Source organism: Lathamus discolor, chromosome 1, assembly GCF_037157495.1.
Source record: "Lathamus discolor isolate bLatDis1 chromosome 1, bLatDis1.hap1, whole genome shotgun sequence".
NCBI lineage: Eukaryota > Metazoa > Chordata > Aves > Psittaciformes > Psittacidae > Lathamus > Lathamus discolor.
Window position 1 is genome coordinate 101,699,137 of NC_088884.1, and position 24,896 is coordinate 101,724,032.

Consider the following 24,896-nt stretch of genomic DNA (forward strand, 5'->3'; position numbering starts at 1 on the left):
AGAGTCTGACAGCTCAGAAGCCGATGACTAAAGGAAGAAACGAAAGGTCCAGAGGTGAGTGCTGGCCAGAAGCAGAAAGGGCAGGGGATGCAGATGTGTGGTAACTGGATAAACAGAAACAGATGGGAAGAAAATTACTTGCAGGCAGAAAGTCAACAGAGTATTTCTCTCTATACTGTTAGGGCTGAATACAGGAAACCTAAGACTCAATTCCCCTAGAAGATGCACAGTTCCCCTAGAAGATGGCACAACCATCTCTACAGATTGGAAACTGAAGCCAAAGACAGACAAAAACCATTAGAAGTCTACAAATGCATTGAGCCTGACCTGCCACTCCCACAACTCCGTTTTTCAGAGCTTTTAGCATTTTTTGAGAGAAACTGCTTTCCAAGAAGGCTGACATCCCCCTGGTTGGGGTACTGGTCTCCACGTGAGGCAGAGGCTGCTATACGGCAGCTGGAGCTGGGTGCCAGTGCAACTACAAGATGGGAGAGACATGGTTTGCTGAACCATCATAAAAAGCTTTGGGCTGGGGAGGTCGAGTGCCACATCCATACACTACATGATGGCTAGAACTACACTCCTGAAAGAGACTGCTAAATTGAACCATGTTTTCCCGCACATACGATTGCATTGACTTTAATTAGGTAACTGGCTCAGTGGTTTTGATTGTTTCGACTGGGTAAACACGTGACATGGATTGATCTATAATTAAGATGAACTTTAGAGATAAGTGTTCATGTTTAAGTGGTGGAGCGGACACATTTGTTGCTGCCTGAGGATGAAGGAATAAAAGCACAAGTCAGAAGAGATCCTGTGTGATGTACTGTAGGTTACCCTGCTCTTGCGGGGGGGTTGGACTAGATGATCTTTTGAGGTCCCTTCCAACCCTTGGGATTCTGTGATTCTGTGAGATCCTCTCTTTGCTCAGCCAGTGAGTGCTGACCCCTGTTTTTCATTGTTACTAGGAAGTGGTCAGTTAACCCTCATTGATAAGCATGAAAGTGTGACAGAGAGTGCTGATTAATGCACTGTTCACAAATACGGTCAGGCGCGAGGAGAAACCCACAGTGGGCTTCTGGCAGTTTTAAATGGCCACCAGTTACAGTTGTGCAAAATGAAATTAGCCCAGCTAATCAAGCACTGAGAAGCCATGGTTCTGCTGAGGGTCAAGGGTTCCCAGCAAACAAAAGGTAAAGTATGCTTATATACCACAGGGGAAAAAAAATGTAAAAGGGAAAAACCCACCCAGACAGGCTGATTAACGAAAATGAGAACATACAACAAATTTTGCCAAATGGTAAATTAACATAATATATGCACTGCACGTACAAACTGAGAAGTCCACATCTTAAAGAAAGAAAGGGAAGCAACAGACTGACTTCAGCTATCAGTAAGTTCATGAGCAGTCTACTGAAAACGTGCTGGAGAACAGCCTGTCGCACTGCTACAGGTGACCCTGTTTGACCCCTGTCCCCAGAATCCTTTTTGACTGCACTCCTCTGTGGACAGGTTTGCTATCTTACCCCTTTACAGACTCAGCCACATGGCCCCCTATGTCCTTTAGCCTGAATTTTGGCAGTGACTGGGTTGTTGCACATATTCCTCATGTTCTCAAATGGGTTTGCTCTTTGTAAACCATTCTCCTATCAGACCTAGAGAGATGAGGAAGCATACAAAGTGCATGGTAAAAGCACAGGAGAAACAGAATCATAGAACAGTTAGGGTTGGAAAGGACCTTAAGATCATCTAGTTCCAACACCCCTCCCACGGGCCTTGGACACTGCCAGGGATGGAGCACTTACCACTTCTTTGGGCAACCTGTTCCAGTGCCTCACCACCCTCACGGTAAAGAACTTTTTCCTCACAAAACTTAAGCACGTGCCAGCTCATCCTGTGAGAAAGACAGGACAGACCCGACCACCAGCATTTTTTTATGAACAAGTATCCTCCTCCCACTTTAATCTTGCTTTATTAGTCTTGACACTATTAGTCTTGGTAACTTTAAGATGTTACCTCCCTGTCTGGAATGGGAGAAATGTTTTTATCTTGGCCTGCTCTGTGACCCTTCCCAGATGCCATAGGTCCTTCTTCCTTCTCTTTCTAAACCTCTATTTCAGCTGAGATCTTAGTCTGTCCCACATCTGGATGGAAATAGTTTAATTCTAAGGATTTTCCTCAATTTTTCAGTTGACAATCTTCACTTCAAATGAGACATGTAAGAAATTCACATGCATACTGACTTGATTATGGATTCCATGATCCACATAATGTACATGCATACCGGATTACCCCGACCTGCACTATATGGCAATATTTAAGATCTGTCTTTGCCTGCTGAATCTAAGTGGGCACCTTTACTTATAGAAGCACATGTAGCATTTCTCTCTTTTTTTTTCTTGGTGACTTATCATTCTTGCATTGTGAGCTTGCTATTGAAGGCTTCAAGGACACAGAGAATCGTGACAGTAACAAGGACTTTCTCCTGTTCTTAATGGAATTGCAACGGAAAATATAGTAAGTGTGAGAACGGCAATAGAGGACTGAAATGAAAGTTAGAAAGATGGTACTGTCCTTCAGTTCTCTATTTCTGGAACATTTACTAACTCTATGGAAAAAAGGGATGCTCAAGCAAGCAAATGTACACAAATTCCATTCAAGAAACCTCTGCTGTTCAACCCTGCTCTTACAACAGAACACTTTAAGCACATCTGTTTTTCCTGTGCTTTTATGTCCTTCACTTTTTCATAAGCTTTCCACGAGTGATCTTCTATTATTCAACAGTCAGTGAAAGATCTCATCCTTGTCATATTTCCTCTTCCTCCTTTCAAATGAATAATTAAGATGGAATAATTGTTAGGCGTTCCTTCTGAATTTCTTCCATGGCAGTGGATTCCTTCACAAAACAGAAGAGAAACAAGGGGTGTGACCACTGTAACCAAGTGGTTGCACTGTTTTCCAACACCTTAATTTCATAAAGCTGTATTCAATGTTGTATTAAAATATACACGTATCTACTGCACTTGACAGACCGCCTGCTGCCCTGCATTCAGCACAGAGTACCTGCATGATGACACTGCAGATGTATGAGGATATGAAATATCACTTGTAGTTCTCAGGACTCTATAAACCACTTGAGTATTAGAACTGAGCTGCCTGACTGCATGTATCTTGCCTGTGAAGTCATTAACAACCACCCTCTCCCAAATGAATGTGCGACCTGATAGTTTCCCTCACGAATATGGTTTCATCACTGTAGGAATACTGTCTTCCTGTTATTACTAAAAAGACTGCAAGTAAAAGACAGCATTTTTAAATAGGTTAGTGTTTTTTCATTCCCTTTTTTAATTTTATGAATAGTTTAGTATGCCAGTGCACACAAGCTAAGAAGTACTTATTATTTTTTCCCAATAGTCCATCATTATCATTCTGTTGTATCAGAGAAAATTAGCACCTATCACTTACATAATTTCAAGCAGTATTGTTAAGGGTGAAATCTGCATGCATGATATGGTGTATAGGCTAACACAAGTCCATTTGCTAAGTCCACGTGGTGAAAATGGATGAATAAATAATTGAATGCTTAGCTCCAAATATATAATTATTCTTAGAAAAAAATTACAGCACAAGTCTCTGAAAATACATATAATAATACTCATCTATAGCCAAATACCCTAGACAAAAAATGCCCTTTCAGAAATGGAATAATATAGTTAGATTCCTAAACTGTTTATAGAAAACTTGCATAAATGCCCAAGTTTTGAAAGTACAGGGCTATTACTCTTCTTCCCCATAGGCCTTAGCTTTAAATTAAAAGCATTTTCCTAGTCTAGTCAAGAAAAGGCTTTGCAGAAACCTTCGAACTGCAGCTTAAACTGCTCCTGTTAGGAAGTTACAGCTTGGTTGTTCTGATCTGTTCCCACACACAGTATCATACGGTCTCTCCCTAAGAAAGTAAGATTACCTCTTTTAATATCATCCATCAGTCTGCTCTGTAATAAGCATCCCTGTTCTGATGTTGCGAGAACCGTTTGCCATATGTCTGCTTCCACTACACGAATCACATTAGTTACTCGTTACACATAAAGAAATGAGGGAGGGGGCTTTGCAACAGGAAGTACGAAACTTCAAGTCCAGTCCTTTTCTGTAGTAGAGTGAAACATAAACCAATTTCCAGATGAAATAAAATAAACAGGCGGGTACAAATGAGAGAACTACGCTCTAGTTCTTATGCCTGGTAGTAGCCCAAATTAATGCAAATATGCCATGAACAGGAAATGAGTGGAAAGAAAATCCATGAGTAGTCTGTATACAATTTTCATCAAGAATCAAAAAGAACTAAAGGCAAGTGAGGCAAGATGTACAAATCTGATACAACTGCATGAACACTGATAGTAATGACACCTTTTCTGGAAAAGGTGTGAAACATTAGATTACACAGTATTCAAAATACTCTGTTTAGCAGAATAGCCAGCAGCACACAACTGGCAAAACCTTTTCTTGGCATCTTGCAAGAATGGTACCGAAAGCTTCAAAGAAACCCGATTTTCATCTAAACCAATGTAATATTGGTTTTCTGTTTTAGGGACATGACATTGTGTTTTAAAATAATGCATCTGTCTTTCCACTGCAGAGGGTATTTCCATTTTGGTATTTTTCTCACCCTGTGACTTGAAAGTCAGCCTACGTTCTAAATCTCTAGAATAAATTCCTAAAATATAACCTTTCACATTTATTTTCTGAGGCATTTATTTAGTCCTTTTGAATTTCTTCTGATATTCATTTTCAGGTAAGAGGCATTGAGTAGTTTAAAGAAACATAAAAACCTACTGCCTTAACCAGCAATTCCACTACAGATTTTTGCTCTTATTACTAGTCATAGTACTGGTGTGCCACTGAAGAAAATACGCAGATGGACCCACCTGGATACAAAGCTGAGCAAGCTGCTCTGAGCAGGAGAGTTAGACTAGATAATCTCCAGAGGTCTTTCCCAATCTTACCAATTCTGTGACACACTTGGACGAAGTTAATCCACACAAAATGGTGCGCTTTTCATAAACTTACGCACATTAGCACAGCCTTTGATAGACCTGAAGTCATGAATTGATTAAGGCATATCTTTCATACCAAAGAAATGCTATAACCAGTATTAGATGAAGTTTTACACAAGGAAACTTGAAACAAAACAACAGGAATAAAAGTGTAGCTTCTAAAAAATAAAAAAAAATACTGCAAAATATCTGCAGCATATTCAGAAAAGATGGTAAATTAACCACATCATAATGATGCATTTCAGTAACCTGTGCAGAAGAATTATACAGTGTAAAGGCTGACTGAGATATTAAACATGTTGGGATATACTGTGTTAACAAAGGTAAGAAAGGATGGATTTGAGGATCCATAACATAAACTTCCTCTAACACAAGGAACAGTTCCTCTAACAGTCTGTACTAGAGAAGCTAGATTACTGCCTTCCTAAATATACATCAGTCAAATGGTTTAGGCACAGCTTCTACGACCTTGAGGCGCCTTGTTGCTATTTAGGAAGTGCCACCATCATCAGTGTTTCCTGCACATGACCACCACCTAGGAATCTTGCTCCTGTTGCTGTCCCTGAACAGGTTATGAAGTCTCAGACTTCCCAACACCTCAAACCCTGAATTCTGATCTTTACAACGTGTTAACCGAAGTTTCTAACTACACTGTGTCTTACTTCTACACCCTTAGTCCCACCTTGCCAGACCTCTAACATATCCTGGGGACAGTGTGGATTGCGGTATAGGATGAATCTGGACTCTTATCCTTGAAGTCCACATTCACAAGCTACTGAAAAAAAAAAACCCAAAAAACCCAGAGTACATAAAGGATTGTAGAGATTCAGAAAAGAGAGGGAGAGAAAGTCAATGCTTGAGGCAGCTGAACTGGATCCTGGAGAACAGGACTGCACCTCCTTTTCCATGGACTTACTTTTATAATAACCAAGAAAAATCACTAATTATCCTCCTTTTTTCCCTGAATATTCAACTTGAGATCGAGAGTCTGATTTGCAGTGGTAGCTGCAAGTAAAATCAATGGGAATTGCACTTTGGACATACTAAGCATTAGAAAAGGCCAAGTATTTTTGCCCTAAATATCATAAATCAAAAGCCTTAAATCAGTGGATATGTCTGGGATTCATGTGTCTTAGCTCCTCGACTGTAAAACAAGGGTAATAACTACTTATCTTATCTCGTATTTCAAGGGTAAATTAAACAATGTTTGTGAAGCACTTAGATATTATAGTGATGAGCACCACAGAAAACCTCTGTCAGAAATGAGTAATTATGTATTCTGAGCAAGGGATGAATAGCAATCAGCAATTGAAGGCACAGGACCATATACTGAGCAATGAGAAGAATACAAGATATTGAATAGCTGTTCATTAATTGAACGTTATCCAATCTGTTCAATGAACAAGGCAGAGGTCTAATGGAAGAAGTTGTATGTGATTGTGTAATTAAGTCTCAATTAGAAATCATTACATGCGGTGCAGAGGAACAAAGACCACACAGGCCACTGGTATTCATTATTTTCATATTTAGTTGTGATTTTGCACACTATTTTTTTTACCGTCCCCAACAAATTTTTAAAATAGCAAGCTAAAAATATTCCAAGAAGCTCAAACCCCCTGGAGCCCACCACTACACCCAATGAAGGAACCCATGCAGAGGAGCAGAAATGGGTGGGAGAGGACACAGTAGCCTCAGGTGGCCCTGCCACTCTGAAACGGGAGAAGAAAGGGTCTCCCACGCTGCCCGTGAACAGGATGCCAGTAAACCTTATTGCACAGGAGCCACATGCACACGTGAATCCCAAGAACATGCTCTCATCTGCTGCATTCAGTCTTAACACAGACTTCAAGCTTCAGCTACACCTACATCAACTGCAGGTGACATACACCCTACAGAGAAAGCTCATGTACTGGCCACTGCACTCCGCAGTTACTGCGTCAGTTCTACAGTAGGTATGGAGCTCCCCAGTATGGTGTCAGCACCTCCTGGCAGCCTTTCACCTGACCCCTACTTGTTTCTGCTTGCTCTTAGTGTGGACAAGGTGGATGCAAAAGCCCCACATAACCATCTCTTGAAAGACACAGGGGAACGGATTGATCCAAATTCCCTATTTAGGGGTCTGGATTTGCAACTCAACCATTAGAGATGGCACCAACAATTCTATAGGCTGAAAACAGGTAATAATTCTGCCTTACAGGATTTCATCTTCTTAAACAATAGAGCTGCGGGCTTCAAAGATGAACACAGGCCATTACTGTTTCTATAAAACCTAACGAAACTGCCTCAGTCTAAGCCCAGACAAACCTTAACAAAGGCTCTCCCAACCAACCTTCAACAACCTAAAACTGTGCTGCAAAAAAAGGCTGAAATCCTGGCTTCTTTTAAGGCAGTGGGAGATCTGCCATTACCTTTTCCCACTCTATTTATATCCAAGATGCTAGCAGATGCCTTGTTCCCTCTGTCTATAACAGACAGATCTGTATGTACATTTTATCTAATTTTTCCTTTTTTTTTTTTTTTTTTTTTTGTCTGGAGACTGTTTTCCCACTCTCTTATTTGAAATGGGATTAGGAGGTACAAAAAGATGTTTCGATTCTGGCTTTCTGTATTTATGTGTTTATTTTGAGGTTTCATCTATTTAGAATTTCTTTCAGCCACAACACTGCAAAGTTGCTTATCTCTAACATTGTTTCACTGAAGGAACCTTGCAGGATTATCCCCTTTCAGCTCTTAACTACTTAACCTGAGACTGGAAGAGCCTTTTCAGGCTCTAAAAATTTTCTGAACCTTGAGGGTTGTAGAAGGGAAATACCATTTGCTACTAGAAGTGAAAATTACAACACTGATCCGATAGGCTGCCAAAACAGGTAGATAACGGCATTTTATGAAGTGGAATCTCTTAAGAAGCAGCACCATAGCTTTAAGGTTCTAAAGCATCCCACAAAGGATGTTTTATGCTGTTTGATTTAGAAGATCTCGTACATATATTTATGTCCAATTGCAAACTCCCATCTGAATGTTCGTTCATGCTTTAGTTATCCATTTACAGTCGTATTATACTAAGCACTACAAAAAAACCCCAGCAGCACAGCATCCAAGAAGCCAAACCAATTATACTTCAATGACCAGGGATTTCTCAGTAACCAGGCTCTCACTTAAGGGGATTACCAGCAAACGTGACCAAGCATGAAGTCACCTGATGGAGTCTGGGGGAACCTGCTGAGGCTTATCTGGATGGGATGGAGTTATTTCAAAAGGACGTCACTCTCCTGAGCTTTTTTCTGAACTCAAAATGAGAAAAGTCATTGCAGGAGACAGACATTCACCTGCCAGTATGAATACAAAGCAACTGTGCCTTATGCATGATCTGAGCACTTCACATCAATTTTTAAAAATTGGAGTCCTGTATCCCAGGAAGATCTGGCTATCCACCATCATTAGAAGTGGAATACCCTAAAAATATATTAGTTAGCTCAGCCTCTCTTTTACTGCTCCTGCTTCCTTCATTTTTGGAACCAGATGCATTCTCCAGCCTTACCAGAACACAGTATTAACCAAAAGAGACCTCTCTGGCTTCCCTTTTACTTATCTCAGATAACCAAATCATATAATACATCAGCTAGCTCTCTTAAGCACCGTTTCAAAGCAGGTACTCAAATCCTCCTGACTCCTTTCAATAAAGTGCCCCTCTAAGTCCCTCTTTTTGGTGGTTTACAGCCTTCTCAATATATCAAATTAACTAATGCAATTTTTACCCATTTGCTCTTATTTCAGTACAGTTCTTAGTTCAAAATAAATTCTCCTCCCTCTATTCCTCAACTGTGAAATATTTATAGACAGCAATCATGTCCCAACTCAGACTCGTTTGGGGTAAGCTAAAAAAAGCTAAAAGCATTTAGTCACCTGACATAAGATACATTTTTTATTCCCCAGATCATTTCAGAAGTCCTCCTAATGTGTTTGCTTGACTCCAAATCATAATGTCTTTAACATGCTGGTGACCAGAAGTATACAATATTCCACATAAGCATTTTCAGCGTAATTTGTACCATGATGGTGTGAACGCTTTCCTCTTTGCTTGAAATACTTGGTGCACCTGAAAACAGGGATTTCGTATAACTACTTTACACAAGTGGCTCAGACACTTTGGAACTATTACCTAAAAGATGAATTTCTGACTTTCCCTTGTGCAGCATACAGAAAAAATCCACTCCTTTTTAAAGAAAACTCAGTTGAAGTATGTAAGAAAACACTAAATTAATGACTGTGGCATTAGAACTTTTGTTAGCCAAAATATCTGTGGCTACCTTAAATCAACATGCAGTCACAGGGCTACCCCACCTGTAGGAAGACTCTGATCTACCAGAATGTTATCCTTGTGATGTGTTAAGACACACCTAACCACAAGTAAAAAACAATTACTGCAACTCAGTGCCTACCACATCATAAGAATGCCAAAATTTCCCCTCTAAGGATGTAAAAAAGCTTGTGAAAGCCTGTGTGATGCTTAAATTTCTGGTGATGGAAGGCTGTTACCTAAGATAAACCAATCTTACCACTGCATATGTGTTCTGTTTAATGCATACTGTGCTTGTGCAGGCTGGCTGTCACCTACTGAATGCATCATTTTATAGATGAAGCAGTCTAGAAATTAGTACTCGTAAAACAAAGAACAAGACACAGACAAAAGAGAGCATGAAAAGAATAGTTGCACTCAGACCTCCTAGCATCATGCATGCTTTTCAAGGCTAGACAGCAGCCTGTGTTTAAATCATCATCCTTGTACTCCTCTCTCCCACTCTACAGCAACACAGGCTTACATAGTAAATAACAGTTTCAATCAAAAGATTGCAAATGTTGGAAAGTCTTGGGGAAGGGAAGAAATTATTAATGCTTTTGAAAAGGAATGAATGCAGATTTTTAGCATTCTTCATATGAAATATTTTTTCAAACCATATTCCCAGCCATTTACCAACAGGCAGTTCTCTGTAGCACTGCAGCTGCTGAACTCACCCATTCTTTACTTGTTTTAAAACCAAGATACTGTATCACCTAGATGGTTCCCGAACCTACTCCCTCCTGAAACTCTGCCATGATATACTTGCTCTATTAGTGTTGCAATCCACATTTAACACGCATCAAACATTTATTCTTGTCAGATTTTCTCATGCACACCACATATTTCAAGAGCCACAAGAAAAGCTTCTCCTCCCATTCCATCTCTCCCCAGCGTTAAAATATTCAGTTGTAATATATGCTCCATCCTTTATTGATCATTTCTTTTGTGTCACACTTGTTGCTGCTTGTTTTTTTTTCCTCCTTTATGGGGTGCAAAACTTTCTGGCTTCTTTCTCCTACGAGCTTCCTGAACTTCAAGTTCCTAGTAACTAAAGCCAACTAGGAGCAGGAATAAAGACTTCATTCCCCTGAGCAATACTGCCTGCCAGAGCAAAAACCAGGAAAAGTCTTTTTTGTATCTCTGAAAGCATGGAAGGCTGGTGTCAGCTACAAACCTACAACGACTTAATTATTTAAATTTTATTTTACACCTATTAACCATAGCATATCAAGTAAGAGTAGCAGCTGCTACATGAATTTGACCAGCTCACTTGCCCTCAGCAGATCACCCATCTGCTTGCTCTTCACCTAATATTTCTGTTTGATAGGTTGCAAAACAGATTCTTGCAACAGGTCAGGAACAGAGTCAACTTCAAATCCTACATAGAAATTTCTATGAAAACATATGGACATCTATACTGAGTGATGTCGAATTTAGAGAGGCCACTGACCTTATGAAAGTGGGTAACAGGAAAATTGCAGCCTGTGATGGAAAAACACTGATTCCATTACAGTGAATGAACAGAAGAATGGAGAGTGAAGAACTGTATGTATAATTAATTCTAGTAATACAGACCTACAAAATTCACGGGTGCGCACACCACAAAATGGTGTGGAAAATGCCTTTCTATAATGTATCAAATTCAGCTTCTAAAGCATAAAAAAACCAAAACAACTGCTTCTTTAAGTGATCAACAAGGTAAACTTTCCTGTTCACTGGTAGTATTTCATAAAAATTTAAAGTATGCCGATTAAGCTAATTATTCTAAAGCTATGTATACCAGCATTTAAATTCTCATACCTTGATTATTTCTCCTCCCCAATTCAAATGAAAATACAAGGCACACACACAGGCTTTAGTTTCTCCATTTTCTGCTGGGGGTGTGCAGAGCCTCGGGAAGCTCTTTCACTTACAGTGCGCAGGAAAAACATAGAAAGACTACCTGCTTCTGAAACAACATGTTACGCATAACATTATCACTTCTCCCCTGGGATATTATGTATCTGGCCCATTACTAAAGAGTTGCACAGTGCCTCTGCTTGCCAAAGAACTGAATTTATCTACCGCGGAATTTTCAGGCTGCCAATAGCTTGCAATCCTTCATGCAGTGATCAGTCTCTGGAAGGCTGCTGCATCCGTTTTGTTACAGCAAAACCATCATCCTCAGTGTCTGGCAAGGCAGACTGGGAGTCACCCCAAATGACTGGTGGGTTGGACCCCTTGATCTTGCAGCCCGGGTTGGTTTGTTTCTGTGTTTTCAGAACAGCCTGGCACAAAGGGAGATGAAGAACAGCACTTCCCTTCCGTGACCTTATCTTTGAGGTAAAATCAGTTCCCACAGCTGTGCTGAGTCCCTACAGATTGCTACACAAGAAATTTCATCCCTTCCACTACTGAAGCAAAACCTTAGATGACCTGCTGTTAAAACATATAGCAGAGGTAGGATTTCTTTGTTCCTAGGCTGCTTGTTGAGGTGCACAGCACATTTGCAATATCCAGGAGACCACTTAAGTAAGACAGCATCAGCTCAGGCTTTGAAAGATTTCCTTTGGCCAAAATTACCCTGACTTTAAATAGGCAAGTAACAAAAGTTCAGGTGAAAAAGGAATGCAACCTTAGAAACTTCTGTTGCTGTGACTGTGCTTCCACTTCAGAGGTGATGAAACATCTGTGTTTATGATATAAAATAGTAGAACTCTATTCCAGGTAAACCTGGAACAGATATCAACAGCAAAATCTGAAATTTACTGACCATCACATATTTGTATTTAAGAAAAAGACAAGCTTCCCTATGACTATATAATATATAACTATGTAACAATACAATTTTTTAATTCTTCCATTTTAAGTAGTCAAAAATCTCCCAGCAAATACGCAAAATAACTTGAAGAAGATGGTGATTTTTGTTGTAGTTTTTAGCACTATTTGCAGATGATAAAATGCCTTTTTTCTCACCCTCAAGCCAAAGGAAGAATGAGAGATTAGCAACTTAAGAAGTGATATAAATTTTGATTTAGGACCGACTACTTCATACTTGTCTGGAACTTGAACAAAGGAAGACTAAAAATGCAAAGCATACAGAGGAACCACTGTGATTTCTGACTTTAAGCCTGTTACTCTACTTAGAGAAAGCTGGTTCAGTGGAAAAAGAGAAGACAAGACTGGCCAGGTGCTTTAGGTTCCCTCACAGTACAGTGTATTTTCAGCATATGACTCTACTAATGACCACAGACTAAACAACTTCATGATTGGCCACATCCGTAATTGAAAAATTCATACAATATAGTTATCATAGGTAAAAAAAAAGTAGTACAAACACAAATGACTTTAACTTTTGCAGTAGCACCATTTATCAACACTTTCATGGTTACTGGATTATGGTGCTTGAAAGGCAGCTCAAATTTATATTAATGACACAATCACATTTCTTCGTATAAGACTTCTGTTCATCAAGTCAGTCAGCAAAAAATTCATGCTTACTCGACACCAAAATTTTTCACTTCGGTAATTTACACCCCTGTAATGAATTCCAGCTGAAATTACCTTTGAAATTTCACCAATAAACCCATTTCAATATTTTTCTGGTCTACAGCTCTCCTTCTCATAAATTCATTAGACATTTTCTGCAAGTCTCCAAAATAAGATTCACTGGGAATATAATTACCAGATTTATAATTGGAAATGCAAGCTTTAGTCTCTTTGTTGTTGTGTAGTTTCTTGTTTTTAAATTTCAACACAGTTGTTCTCTGCTGTTATAATCTCTCTGTTTTATAGTATTCACAGAAGCGCAAAGGAATTGGCACTCTAAAGCTGTTCAAGGCATGCTGACAACATTAGCAATTCTAGCAGAGAACCAAAAAGCTGGGTGGTGTGCAGTGGTCCCTTGCTCCAAATTCCCTTTCTCTATGTTCCCATGCTTTTTGACACAATTTGTCTCCCCACTTCAGAGAATCACAGAATAACAGAGTTGGAAAGCATCTTTAAAGGTCATCAAGTCCAATCTCCCTGAAATAAGCAGGGACATGCTCAACTGGAGCACCTGTTCTTGGCCTTCCACCTGAACACCAGTTGCTCTTGCCCATGATTTCCACCCCACCGTATCTTCTGACTATCAGTATGGAACTTTTAAAATTAATCAAATCTTTCATTTAATTGGTAGCAATTCATGACCAAAAGCCTCTTCCCCTCCAAGGAGGAGCTGCTCTGTGCAAAGGGGGCACAAACTGAAACACAGGGCTGTCTGTCTGAACACCAGGAAGCACTTTTTGTACTGTGAGGATGACCAATCACTGCCACGGGTTGCCCAGAGAAGCTGTGGAGTCTCCATCCTTTGAGATATTCAAAGGCCATCTGGACATGGTCCTGGGCAGCCAGCTCTAAGTGGCACTGCTTGAGTAGTGGGATTGGAATAGGTTATCTCCAGAAGTTCCTCCCAAACTCAGCCATACTGTGGTTCTGTGCAAATGGCACCAGCAGTACCTACCATATTTTATAACATTTGGAACATGAGGCCATTTCTGAAAGAACGTAATTTCTCCTGACATTTTTACATTGAACATTAGTAAGAAATATGTGTGTGCGCGTGCGCGTGCACATGCATGTGCACACGCACACACATCTAAAGTGTGCAAAATGTAACTGGAAAAACATAATTAAACCTTTTAAAAGCCTATACACATGATTTCAGGGAAACTGTGAATGAAACTTGAGTATTAACTTTTATTCTTTTACTACAATCTCTTGCAGAGGAAACAAATCATTTTTACTCAAATTAGCTACTGTATTTATAAATTCTCCAGGAAGTTGTTTCTGTTTTCACAGAGGGAGTTTTACTGTTTTCTTTGCAACAAAGACAAGAATGCAAGCACTTACGTAAGGAACACAGCTTTAGCTCAGTGCAGAGACAGGTGTGCCTAGGATCTACGTTAAAGGTAGAATTTCTTCTACCTTTGTAGAAAGTTCTTTCACTTCGATTTATTTCTTACTTATATCATGCACTGAACTACCAATATTTTTCAAGACGAAATCCTCATGAACATATGATACAGATTACATTACTACAAATATTTTATTTAAACTAGGGAACCTCAGGATGGGCTGTTTTATTGGTCATGTACCTGGCTAAAAAAATTATGACAACTCCACATAAGATTTTTGTTACAAAACTACCTACGCAAGTTTTCAGTCACACAGATAGTTTCAGGCTGTTTGGAGCCAAAATGTATATTATGGTTTTGTTATTTACTTTGTGGCTAATACTCTACAGTTTACTTTTATACATACATACGTATACAAACACACACACAAATGTATGTGTGTGTGTATAAATATGTATGTGTGTATATATAAAAACAGGAAAGTACAAGCCAAATTTTTGGTGTTTGCATAACAACGCTACTGGGAGCTTCAGGAGTTCACAGTCATGTGCATACCAAGCAGAAGTCTAGACAGTGCTCACACCCCACTGGTAGGAACATACATGTTAATATAATAATTCTAAAAAAAAAAAAAAAAATAAATAAAATTAAGTTAATTTAAAATTCCTATCTTCAATTTTTAGGGATGACAGGGTTGCTTCATCTTTTTTATTTTTTAATTACCTTTTAAACTTTCAGTAATTACTGATAACTTCTAATAACAACATTTCCATGCCTGATTAGAGAGTAATACTTTCCTAATAATTTTGGTTTCTGAGGCTTGCAAACATAGTCTTGCTACTTGTCAACTCCTAAAGGGAATCCTTGGCAATTTTTCATAAATTCCTATAAAGGTAGATAGGGATATCCAGCAGGTTACATCAAGAAGGACATCAAAAGGGAGCAGCATCATAAATGTAGATCCATTTCCAACCCTAACTATTCTATGATTCTATATATGGCATGGAAGCACATGGAGTAAACCATTCAGTGAAAATAAGTAAGGTTTTCCAGCTCCACTTCATGCGCTACATTAAGCAACTAAAACCTCAAAGACGAAGTTAGGGAATGAAGCCATTGAGGTCAGCTACCACACAACAGTAAAGAAAATGCTTTCACAAGGGGGAAACCTTTTCCATGTCCTTACAACTTTGTGAAGTTCATTGCAATTAGATTGACACTTTTGATGACAGATAGATAAATAGATTGATAGAGAGCTACTACATGAGGTCTTGACTTCAATGACACACAAGCCCTGCAGGTCTATTTAACAAAGAGCTAAATCCTTATTGCCATCAGCAGCAGATTTAGTGATCACAGAAAAAATTAATCACATCACACAATACCTCAATCCTCAGTGCTCAAGCTGGACACCATATTAAGAGCCTGATTTCTTCCTTCTAGGTTTTTCTTCATGAAAATAAACCAGTAAGAAGGTATCACCTTCTTCATCAGCGGTTGCAAGAACATCTACTCATCAGAAAAGATTTAAAAACACCTATACAGTATTTATGTTCTTTGCATGCCATGAACACTTGTGCTTTATCACGTATTAAAAACTTTATTTTCATCACTTGAAGAAGTTGCTTACAAAGTCTGTACACATTAAATACTTTTTTTTACCCTAGAAACCCAAGTCAGAGACAGGCAACACATATCAGAGGTCCTGTACCACTCCATGTTCTTTTCACTTTTTCAGTAACTTCTTCCTATTGAGACTCCAGGAAAGACTAGCTATACCATAATTAACATAAACCAGGGAGATGTCAGCAAAACGCTCCTGTGATGATAAATCTATCAAAATATAGTCCCCATGAAAATACAATCCTAGTCCTTAATGAAGAAAGTATCTAAGAAAAGCATCATGATCAATTCCTGCTTCCCCTCCAATCTACCACTTCTCTTTTGCTGAAAGACAAAGCAGATGCACTACTGAGTAGAAAGCCCTGGAGGTATCCACAGGGAGATAACTGACCTGAGTGGGTTGTACTGTCATATAAGGCTGCCAATGCATGAGACAACCATATTCATTCTCCAGTACAGAAGAAGCAGGAGCATGTTTACATCAATTGTATCTGTGCTCATTAAAAATTAAAAAAAAAATATCCACTTTGATGGGAGAGAAACCACAGGACTCAGCAGTGGCATGAAGCAAACCAATGGATCCTTTACAAGGTGTACGCTGCAAACCACCCTGGAATATTCTACACAAATTATACCACATGTAATCAGAGTTTATTCAAGGGTTTTTTTTCTTTTTTTGTCCAGATTAACACCACACAACTTTATCAACATCAGAAAACACAAAGGAAAACATAGGTCCATGTATGCGTGTATGTATTTCCATTAAAAACCACCAAACCTGCATGTTTTGCCTTTTCTTTTTTGTTGAAGTTTTTACTTTCATGTTTTCTTACCTTCTACTGCTCTCTTGAAAAAGACTTTACAGCTGCCACATGTAACCACCCCATAATGACATCCAGATGCCTCATCTCCGCATACCAAACACACTTTGGAAGGTCTTGAAGATCCAGTTGATACACTTCTCAATGAAGAGCTGCAGTAAAAACAAAACAAACAGAACACCTGTGAGTATTTCAAATCACATTGGCCATACTGCAAAGTTCAACTAAGAATCTGTAACAGGTATATTGCTTAAGGCACCTTACAATTAGGCAACCACAACTCTTTCTGGCAGCGCCTCGCTGAATACATGAATTGCTTTAATTAGTAAGCGCAATATTTTTATTGTCTGTTTAAGACACCCATAATATATCAATGTAAATGTAAGAAGTTACCACAAGGACAGTGGAATTTATTGGTAGCAGATGATTAAAACTGAAAATAAACAACAAATAAACAAACCACTCTGGCAGCGATCTGATAGCTATAAATTTTCTTTCTGTTTGCTTGACTGTTTAAAGCCTTTACAGCTAAGGAATATCTGTAATAAAACCACAAAGACCACTTTATGAAGTAGCACAGCACTTTCCTGCTTGCATTCCTGCCTGCCATTGCAGTGGTATATTTCTGTAATTTAAAAGCTTACTTCCAAAGTAGTTTTGAAGCCTTTTTACATTCTGCAAGTGTAGATGACCCTTCTATATGACTGTAGGTGCCAAAAAAGCAGCACCAGAGATTCAGAAACCATCCCAAAGTATTGAATCCAACTTGTTATTGACAGGTAAGTGTACTGCCAGACATTAACTACATTATTTTATTCTCACCAAAGGTCTTTAAAGATGATAATTAAGAAGTCAGGCTTTCAACTCCTCAACTGAACAAAAGCATTAATGAATGTGTTTTGAGACCATTATTCACATCTCCTTCGAAGACAAGGCTGAGAGAGTTGAGTTTGTTCAGCCTGGAGAAGAGAGACTCAGGGGAGACCTTATAATAGTCTTCCAATACCTAAAGGAGGCCTGCAAGAAATCTAGGGAGGGAGTTCTTACAAGGGCATGTAGGGATAGGAAAAATGGAATGGTTTCAAACTGACAGAGGGGAGATTTAGGTTTGACATGAGGAAAAAATTCTTTACTGAGAGTGGTGAGACACTGGCACAGGTTGCCCAGAGAAGCTGTGGCTGCCCCATGCCTGGGGGCTTGAACTAAATGATCTTTAGGTTCTCTTCCAACTCTAACCATTCTATAATGCTGACTGCAGGCTGATGCATCTTGCAAACCCAGCTTCAACCATCTACCACCTTCTTAAAAAGGCAGGGCATTTCTGTTGCTGGGTCTCCTTAAACCATGACTCTTCAAAGGTATCTTTAAGAAGTATTTTCCACTGGCAACACTAAAAGACATTGCTCTTCATAAACAAGTCATATTTCATGATGCAGCGAGTCTCCTCCCTCCCTTCTTCCCCCAGGAAATGGAAATGCCACTCTAATGTAACCAGCACGTTTAGAGAAACGTGCCAGATACTGAAGGAGGTAAAAGCTTTGGATTCCTCCCACGCCTCTGGAGTCTCTCCTTCCACACAGCCTCTCTTCTCCAGGTAAATGTGACCTCTTGCATTTCTTCACGTTATCTCTCTAAATGCTGCCAAACATTTACAAAAACAACCTGAAGAGACTTTACACCAGTGGTGAAATAATCTGATAGTTCATATTGCGGGTCACAGGCTACTTGTCTGTCAGTTATTGGGAAACAAAGTTCACAGGTAGCCTTAATTCAAACATAAGATAAAACCAGCCTGCCTCAGAAATTTCAAGCACCCACGCTTTGCCTTTTTCAAGTTTTCTATCTCCCTTTAAAGAGGTATACAGAGGCCAAGTGACTTATCCAGGGGCACAGCATGAATGTCACTCCAGATCAAGGACTGCAACTCTCCTGGCCTGCAGCTTTACTGTAACATCAAATCTAAACGTCTTCTTAAATGACAGCATTCAGATGCTAATCAAAATGTTCCAAATAGTATTCCTGCTCGTCTGCTCCCTAGTCTGTTAGATTTACTAGTTTTAGTCATTATGCTATTTATACTTTCATTACATAACATCACACTACTTGATAATTGCTAGGTGATGGCATTAGCTCATCTGTTAGTAAAACAAAGGAAAACCTCACCAAATCTATGTTGAAGTAAGTTCTGTGTGCTCAAGTCACTGTCATACCTATGCATGCTGCATTAATCTACCCCTAAGGGATGGTACCTTCTTCAGGATTTGCTGAGACTCTGCTGGTATTCAGCTCTGCATTCAAATTTGTTTAGGTAATGAACGGGACCTTCTCCCTCAAGCATATTTCATACTCCACAAAAAATAGGAAGCTTCTCATTAAACAGAATTCTTCAAAAGGTGTCTGCTTTCTAGAGAAAATGTAAACAACCTGGAAAAAAATAAACTAACTCCTTGAAAATTCTTTTTTTTTTTCTTTTCTCCTTTTTTCTTTTTTTTTTTTTTTTTGCCTTTTCATTGCAAACAGCAGTATTTTGTCTGGGAAGGGAAACATTTCAATTATAACATGCCACCAAAATGTCTTAGGGCATTTGTAATTTTGATGCTGCATGTTCCCATTTCTTCATAAGACTAGCAAAAAAATTCCTAGTCTTTCTACCCTGAAAAAGGTCAGTGTATTTTTATTTAATATCTAAAAAAGGTAAAAAGGTAATTCTGTTAGAGAGCTCTTCCTGTGGAGAAATGGAGGTTTCCAGGGTGTGTGTGTTTGTGTGGTTTTTTATTTCTTTGTAGATATATATACACACACACATATATATACATATGCATGCTCAAACTCTCCCTCTACATTATATATATAAGTACGTATTATTTTTGGTTGAAAGTTGTCATGTAGGATTTGCAGAAGGTGGGAGACCCTTTTTTTAGATACAAGCTACCCTACAAAATTTCACTTACACAGAATTATTGGGTAAAAAAAGCCAGTAAAGACACATTGAGACACCAGCTGATCCACAACTATTATTAAATGCCTACCTAAAACATAATCGGCAGCATATTTTATACAGTGCTTCTCTAAATGAAGGGCTTGACTATAGCTGAAAGATGAAGGTACAGCTTGAATACAGAGCATGTATTCAACTACTCAACCACAGCATCACAGGTGGAAACTTAACATTCTGGAATAAAATTCAATTAACTCCCCATACACCCTTTTAATCAGTTTAAAAGTGGAATAGCTTAAAACACAAATGAGGTATTTTCATTCTTAACAGAGGTATCCAACATGGAGCAATTCTCAAATACTCTACTGCAAGGAAACATTAATATTAGCTCTTGGTACTTTAACCTCCTCCAACTTGTGCCAGCTCATGTCTTCAAATGAACAATTTTTGGCTTGTTTTTAACACCTCTTATGTTCTCTTTCACCCATGCTACACCAAAGCATTTACCAATTCAAATGCTGTTATATTACCACATGCAAAGGTAAAGTGGTAATTGTACATACTTGCAAATAATAATAAGAAGCTGAGTCCAAAAAAAGATGCTGAAATCATATTGCTAAACTTCAGATTAAGTCAACTCTCCCTTTATTTTTTACTTTTGAGAAGCTTTTCTTTCTCAGCAGGGCACACATGGATGCTCACACATTTTTCTCCTGGATCTCTTCTGTATTCTGTATTCTCTATTCTGTATTGTTTCCTAGTGCCTTAACCATGGTGAAGAAGATGAGCATCAAGATCTGACTGGTGACAAAACCACTCCTCTGCCCTTGTCTCAAGGCCAGATACCCAGTGTTTATGACATCGAAACACACTATTTATTAACCACTTTTATTAAACCAAATAATTAATCAGAATAGCTCTATAACCTATAATATGTTTACAGGGAGACACGCTACACTGAAAAAGGCCCACTTTGAAAGTGCTTTTCATGCATGCTCCAAGGTAAATATTTCCCTCTTTAATTTTCCACAGAAATATCCCATAAATTTCTAACAAGTAATCCTAATGTAAACTGGTATGCAGGAAAAGTTAGAGACAGGTTAACACTTAATAGGTAAAACCAAAGTGTTAAATTCAGTTGATTATAACAGACCTATATATCACTTTCATTTTAGGTTGTATTACTTTCTGTTTTTTTTTTTTTTTTGTTAAGCTCAGTTCGATGTTTTGCTCCAGGTTAGCACTTTAGTTACAATAACCCAGATTATTTAGGCAATAAATTGTTCTCTCTTTTGAAAAATACAGGAGCTGGTCAAAACACGAATGGATACCATAAAATAAAATAAAAGGGAAAAAAAAGCCAAACACAAAAAAAAAAACAACCCAAAAAACTCAAGGAACTTTACAACTGCGCCTCTGGAAAACAATCAGCCTGCTTCAAATACCTATTTAAATGACATGCTAAATCTAATGGCTTCTGTGGGCCACAGCAGATTGAGTCTTAAGCTTTAGACCAAGTGAAAACACTCTTTAACATTTGCCCAAATCCATATTAGAGCCCAACAACTATTGCTCTGGTATTCAACAGGGCTTTTTTAAACTTTGACACAATGGACTACTGTTGACCCAGAAAATTTCTTGCAGGCAGCAACCTACTCTCAATATAAACTTCTAACTGCAAACACAGGAAATACGAAATAGCGCCACAGCGCTGGATACTCATCACTGCTTTCAGAAGCCAGTGGTTTCCGTAGGCTGGTTAGGTACTATTTTCACGCCTTTCTCATTATTTCCAACACAAAGGGGGGGGAAAAGCAAACACACGCCCCCATGAACACACACGCTGCAGGATTCAAATACAGAGATCTAACAGAGCATACATATTTTATCACAATGCTTTTACAGCCAAGGGCAGCATGGAGCAGTTTAACAATGCCAAATGTATCTTCTAAATGATTTGTAAAATGGTTGCTTAGATGGCTCCACTAACATTTGTCACATTGTAGGGTATGCAATTAGGAATAAGTCTGATTTATTACCCCCAGCAGTGCAAATGCTGGCAGTTAAATGCTGACCTTGACTAGCCACTGCCATCAAACTCATTTGTGTCTCTGAGAGTTAGCTTTAGTGATAGCTGTGTGGAGAATTAATTAGAAATAACAGATTTTGTAAAGAAGAGTCAATAAACCCACAGATAATCCAGCATTTTAGAAGCTGATTATATAGGTTATTATACTTTTCAAACCAGATGTCATACAGGAGCACAGTTTAAACAAACTATGCTTCTCTGATGATAAAATGAAGCACTCCAAAGAAGCATAAGCCACAGTACGAATCCCAAACTCATTTGTTCCCAGCACTTTTATTATTATGAGATCTAGATGAGTCCTTTTTAATTTCACACCACTGATTTTTTTCATACAGAAATTTTCTGGTAGTAAAACAAACAGAAGGAACCTGGGTGCACCTCAATAAAGCAAGCTATGGGAAAACAAAGGTAAAAAGAAGCTGAGGTGAGCATTATATTTTCACCAAAAAAAAAACCACCACAACAAAACAAACCAACAACCAAACAACAACCACTTAAAGAGTAAGAATAACCAGGATATTCAAGAAGCAAAGACTGCCAGCATCTTCCTTCTACCCTCTCACCTCATTTCTGAACGGGTGTAAACTCCAGCGAGAATCCTCTTCTACTGGGGACTGGCACAGGAGAACATCATAGTTAACTCTGAACATACAGATACTGAAACCAATCTTCCTGGGGCCCAAAACAAGAGCTGTCTATTTCAGTGGTATTTCACAACCGGGACATGGATGGTCCGACTGAGCGTGGAGACCAGAGCTCGACCCGTCTTTCACACCCGAGGAAGCTCAGACGATCAGGAGGCGGCCAAGAGTTGATCAAGAGCCGCCGAGCCGGTCATGCCACTGCAGCAGCACACCCACATGCTTGATCCTCACTAACCTCAATGCACAAGCCAGTCAAAGCCGCCCAAGAGAGACAAGAAACTCCCACACCGAATGGGCAACACAACTCTGTGCAACCAGGCACTAAAATCAAGAGACTGATTACCAAGTTTATGCTACCCTAGAAATACACTTTTTTTTTCCCTTCCAAATACTCCCCTGAATTCTTCCTGGTTTCCACAGCTAATCTGTTTCCATTGACTGGTCACTTCTCTAGCAGCTCTCCTTTCTTTAACTCAACATCCACTCAGCCATCACAGTAGACAGCAAAACCATCCTCTTCAGATTACCCCCATTATTTTTGCATGTGTTCACATAGAAAGAATAATTTCACTGCCCAAGATAACTACTAGTTATTTAGCAAATGCTATTATGGTCAACAGTTGTGCAATAGATTATTCAGTCAGTACACCATGATGTTTTGGTGATGACCTCCACCATAAGCATGTATCATACCCCAGATTTTAATTGTCAATGGTAAGGTTTGACTAGTATCATTTTTACCTTGTGTAGCCTGAATTTTTTAAGAAGTTTTACTGCGGGAAGGCACCCTGGCTCTTTCCTGTAACTCCCTGCATAAAGCAAGTTAGCAGACTGGAAAATGGTATTTCTTAAATGTCAGACTATATAAACCAATCTTGTCAGCAGACGAAGAAAGCACAGAGAAGTGAAAAGGTGCACAGATGAAACTATCATGTTTGCAGAGGAGAAGGCAGTCACATGGGACATCACGAACACTAAGATGAGGAAGGACCACTGAAACCAAACCACCCCTGAGCCTCAGCAACACTCCTGCATGCAGGCAGAGCAACATTTACCCTCTGATGTTTGGCAGAGAGGCATACAAAGCACAAAATAACCTAGCTGCAAATTCTGCTGGCTGAGCTTCTCAGGGCATTACCCTGCTCCTGTAGAGATGAAGGCAGACATTACAGAAGTGGTACTGAATAAAACCATAGGAATTTATGGCCACTACCAGCCCCTAAACCTGCAGCCTTAAAAAACAGCTAAGATTATTTTTGCTAAGGCTAAACCTTAGAAAAACCAAACAAAAACTTTAAGTCTCAGAAATCTTGATCAAGTTCTAAGTATTTTAGGAAAGATGTGTTCTTCAGTGCATATTATGCATGACAGACATCAAGCATAACATCTGAAGCAGTGCACCCTTACTCTGACATCTGGAGTACTGTATCAGTCTAAGTAATATATGTGGTTAAGCAAAGAACTATTATTTTGTCTTTAACATCTTTTCTCTACTAGAATAACAGAGATAACAGAAAAACATCCATTAAAAATATATTATCGATGTGAAATATTTAGGAAATTAAAGTAAGGAAGAAAAATTATGTAGAAAATAGCATCTTGTGCTATAACCAGCTGCTTTTGAAAGCACCAAACTTCAGGATCCTGAAACTCTTGCTTGGATTACCATTTATTAAGCTTTATTTGGTTTGTTTCAGCTTATGATGAAGAATGTATCCAATCCAGTACTACTTCTTGTAACGCAAAGCAATGGACCAGTATCTCACCAAAATGAACTTATTTTGCCACCTACAACTTCGAAGATTTATTTTTAAGAAATTAAAAAAAAAAAAAACCAACAAAACAACCCAACACCCAGAAAATCCAGTAGCTGTGATAGTATATTTAATTCTGTGGTCAGTCTCAATTATTTGGCTCTTTTTTAAGTACAGATATTCTATTCCAAGACAGAAAGCTTCCAATTGTTTGAACTTTAAACACTACAACCCTAATACAAATGTCCAGATTACAAAATTAATCCCGTATTTTCAATTTCTGTTTTTCTTTTAAGACATATGTAGTATGATGAAACCTGTAGGAATCAGAGGCTAAAGCACGTATGGTTAAAGAGAACACAAACCGAGAAATCAGATCACTTCTTTCCTCAGCAGCTCCAGCTTTTACCTGAAGTTACTCAATTTAGCAATGCCTAAGGGTCATATACCACACTTTCATACCTGGATCTTAATTATGCTAACAAGCAAACTCTGATGCACACTGGTAACAGAAAAGGCTCCCTCCTTTCTTCCCAACCCCTCCAAATCTAAAAAGATTCACCCAAAAAAGCATTTAAATTCCAGTGTTTATTCTGCAAATAGAAGCCGATGGGTTCTCCTGTGCTGCAGTCACCAGTGAACAGGTTCCTGTATTTAATTTAACCTTAAGGCATATGTTGATTTTACAAAATGAAGCAAGTGTACTAAGCTCCTTCAGTTTCCATTTACCTTAGTGGATACTGACAGGACCCAGCATTTC

General features: G+C 38.8%; 1 protein-coding gene across 11 annotated transcripts in view; it reads right to left on the minus strand.

Annotated features, from left to right (window-relative positions):
- Positions 1–24,896, minus strand: part of NR3C2 (nuclear receptor subfamily 3 group C member 2) — a 210,086-nt gene that overhangs the window by 74,823 nt on the left and 110,367 nt on the right. For 10 of the 11 annotated variants that reach the window (XR_010614563.1, XM_065688358.1, XM_065688332.1 and 7 more), the window contains one exon: positions 16,724–16,863. Coding sequence is in view for 10 of the 11 variants with exons in the window: in XM_065688358.1 (XP_065544430.1) it covers positions 16,724–16,863 (140 nt within the window). In the remaining variant the exon portion in view is untranslated. Of the gene's footprint in view, positions 1–16,723; positions 16,864–22,301; positions 22,559–24,896 lie in introns of those variants that run through there. The other variant, XM_065688390.1, reaches the window with a different exon arrangement.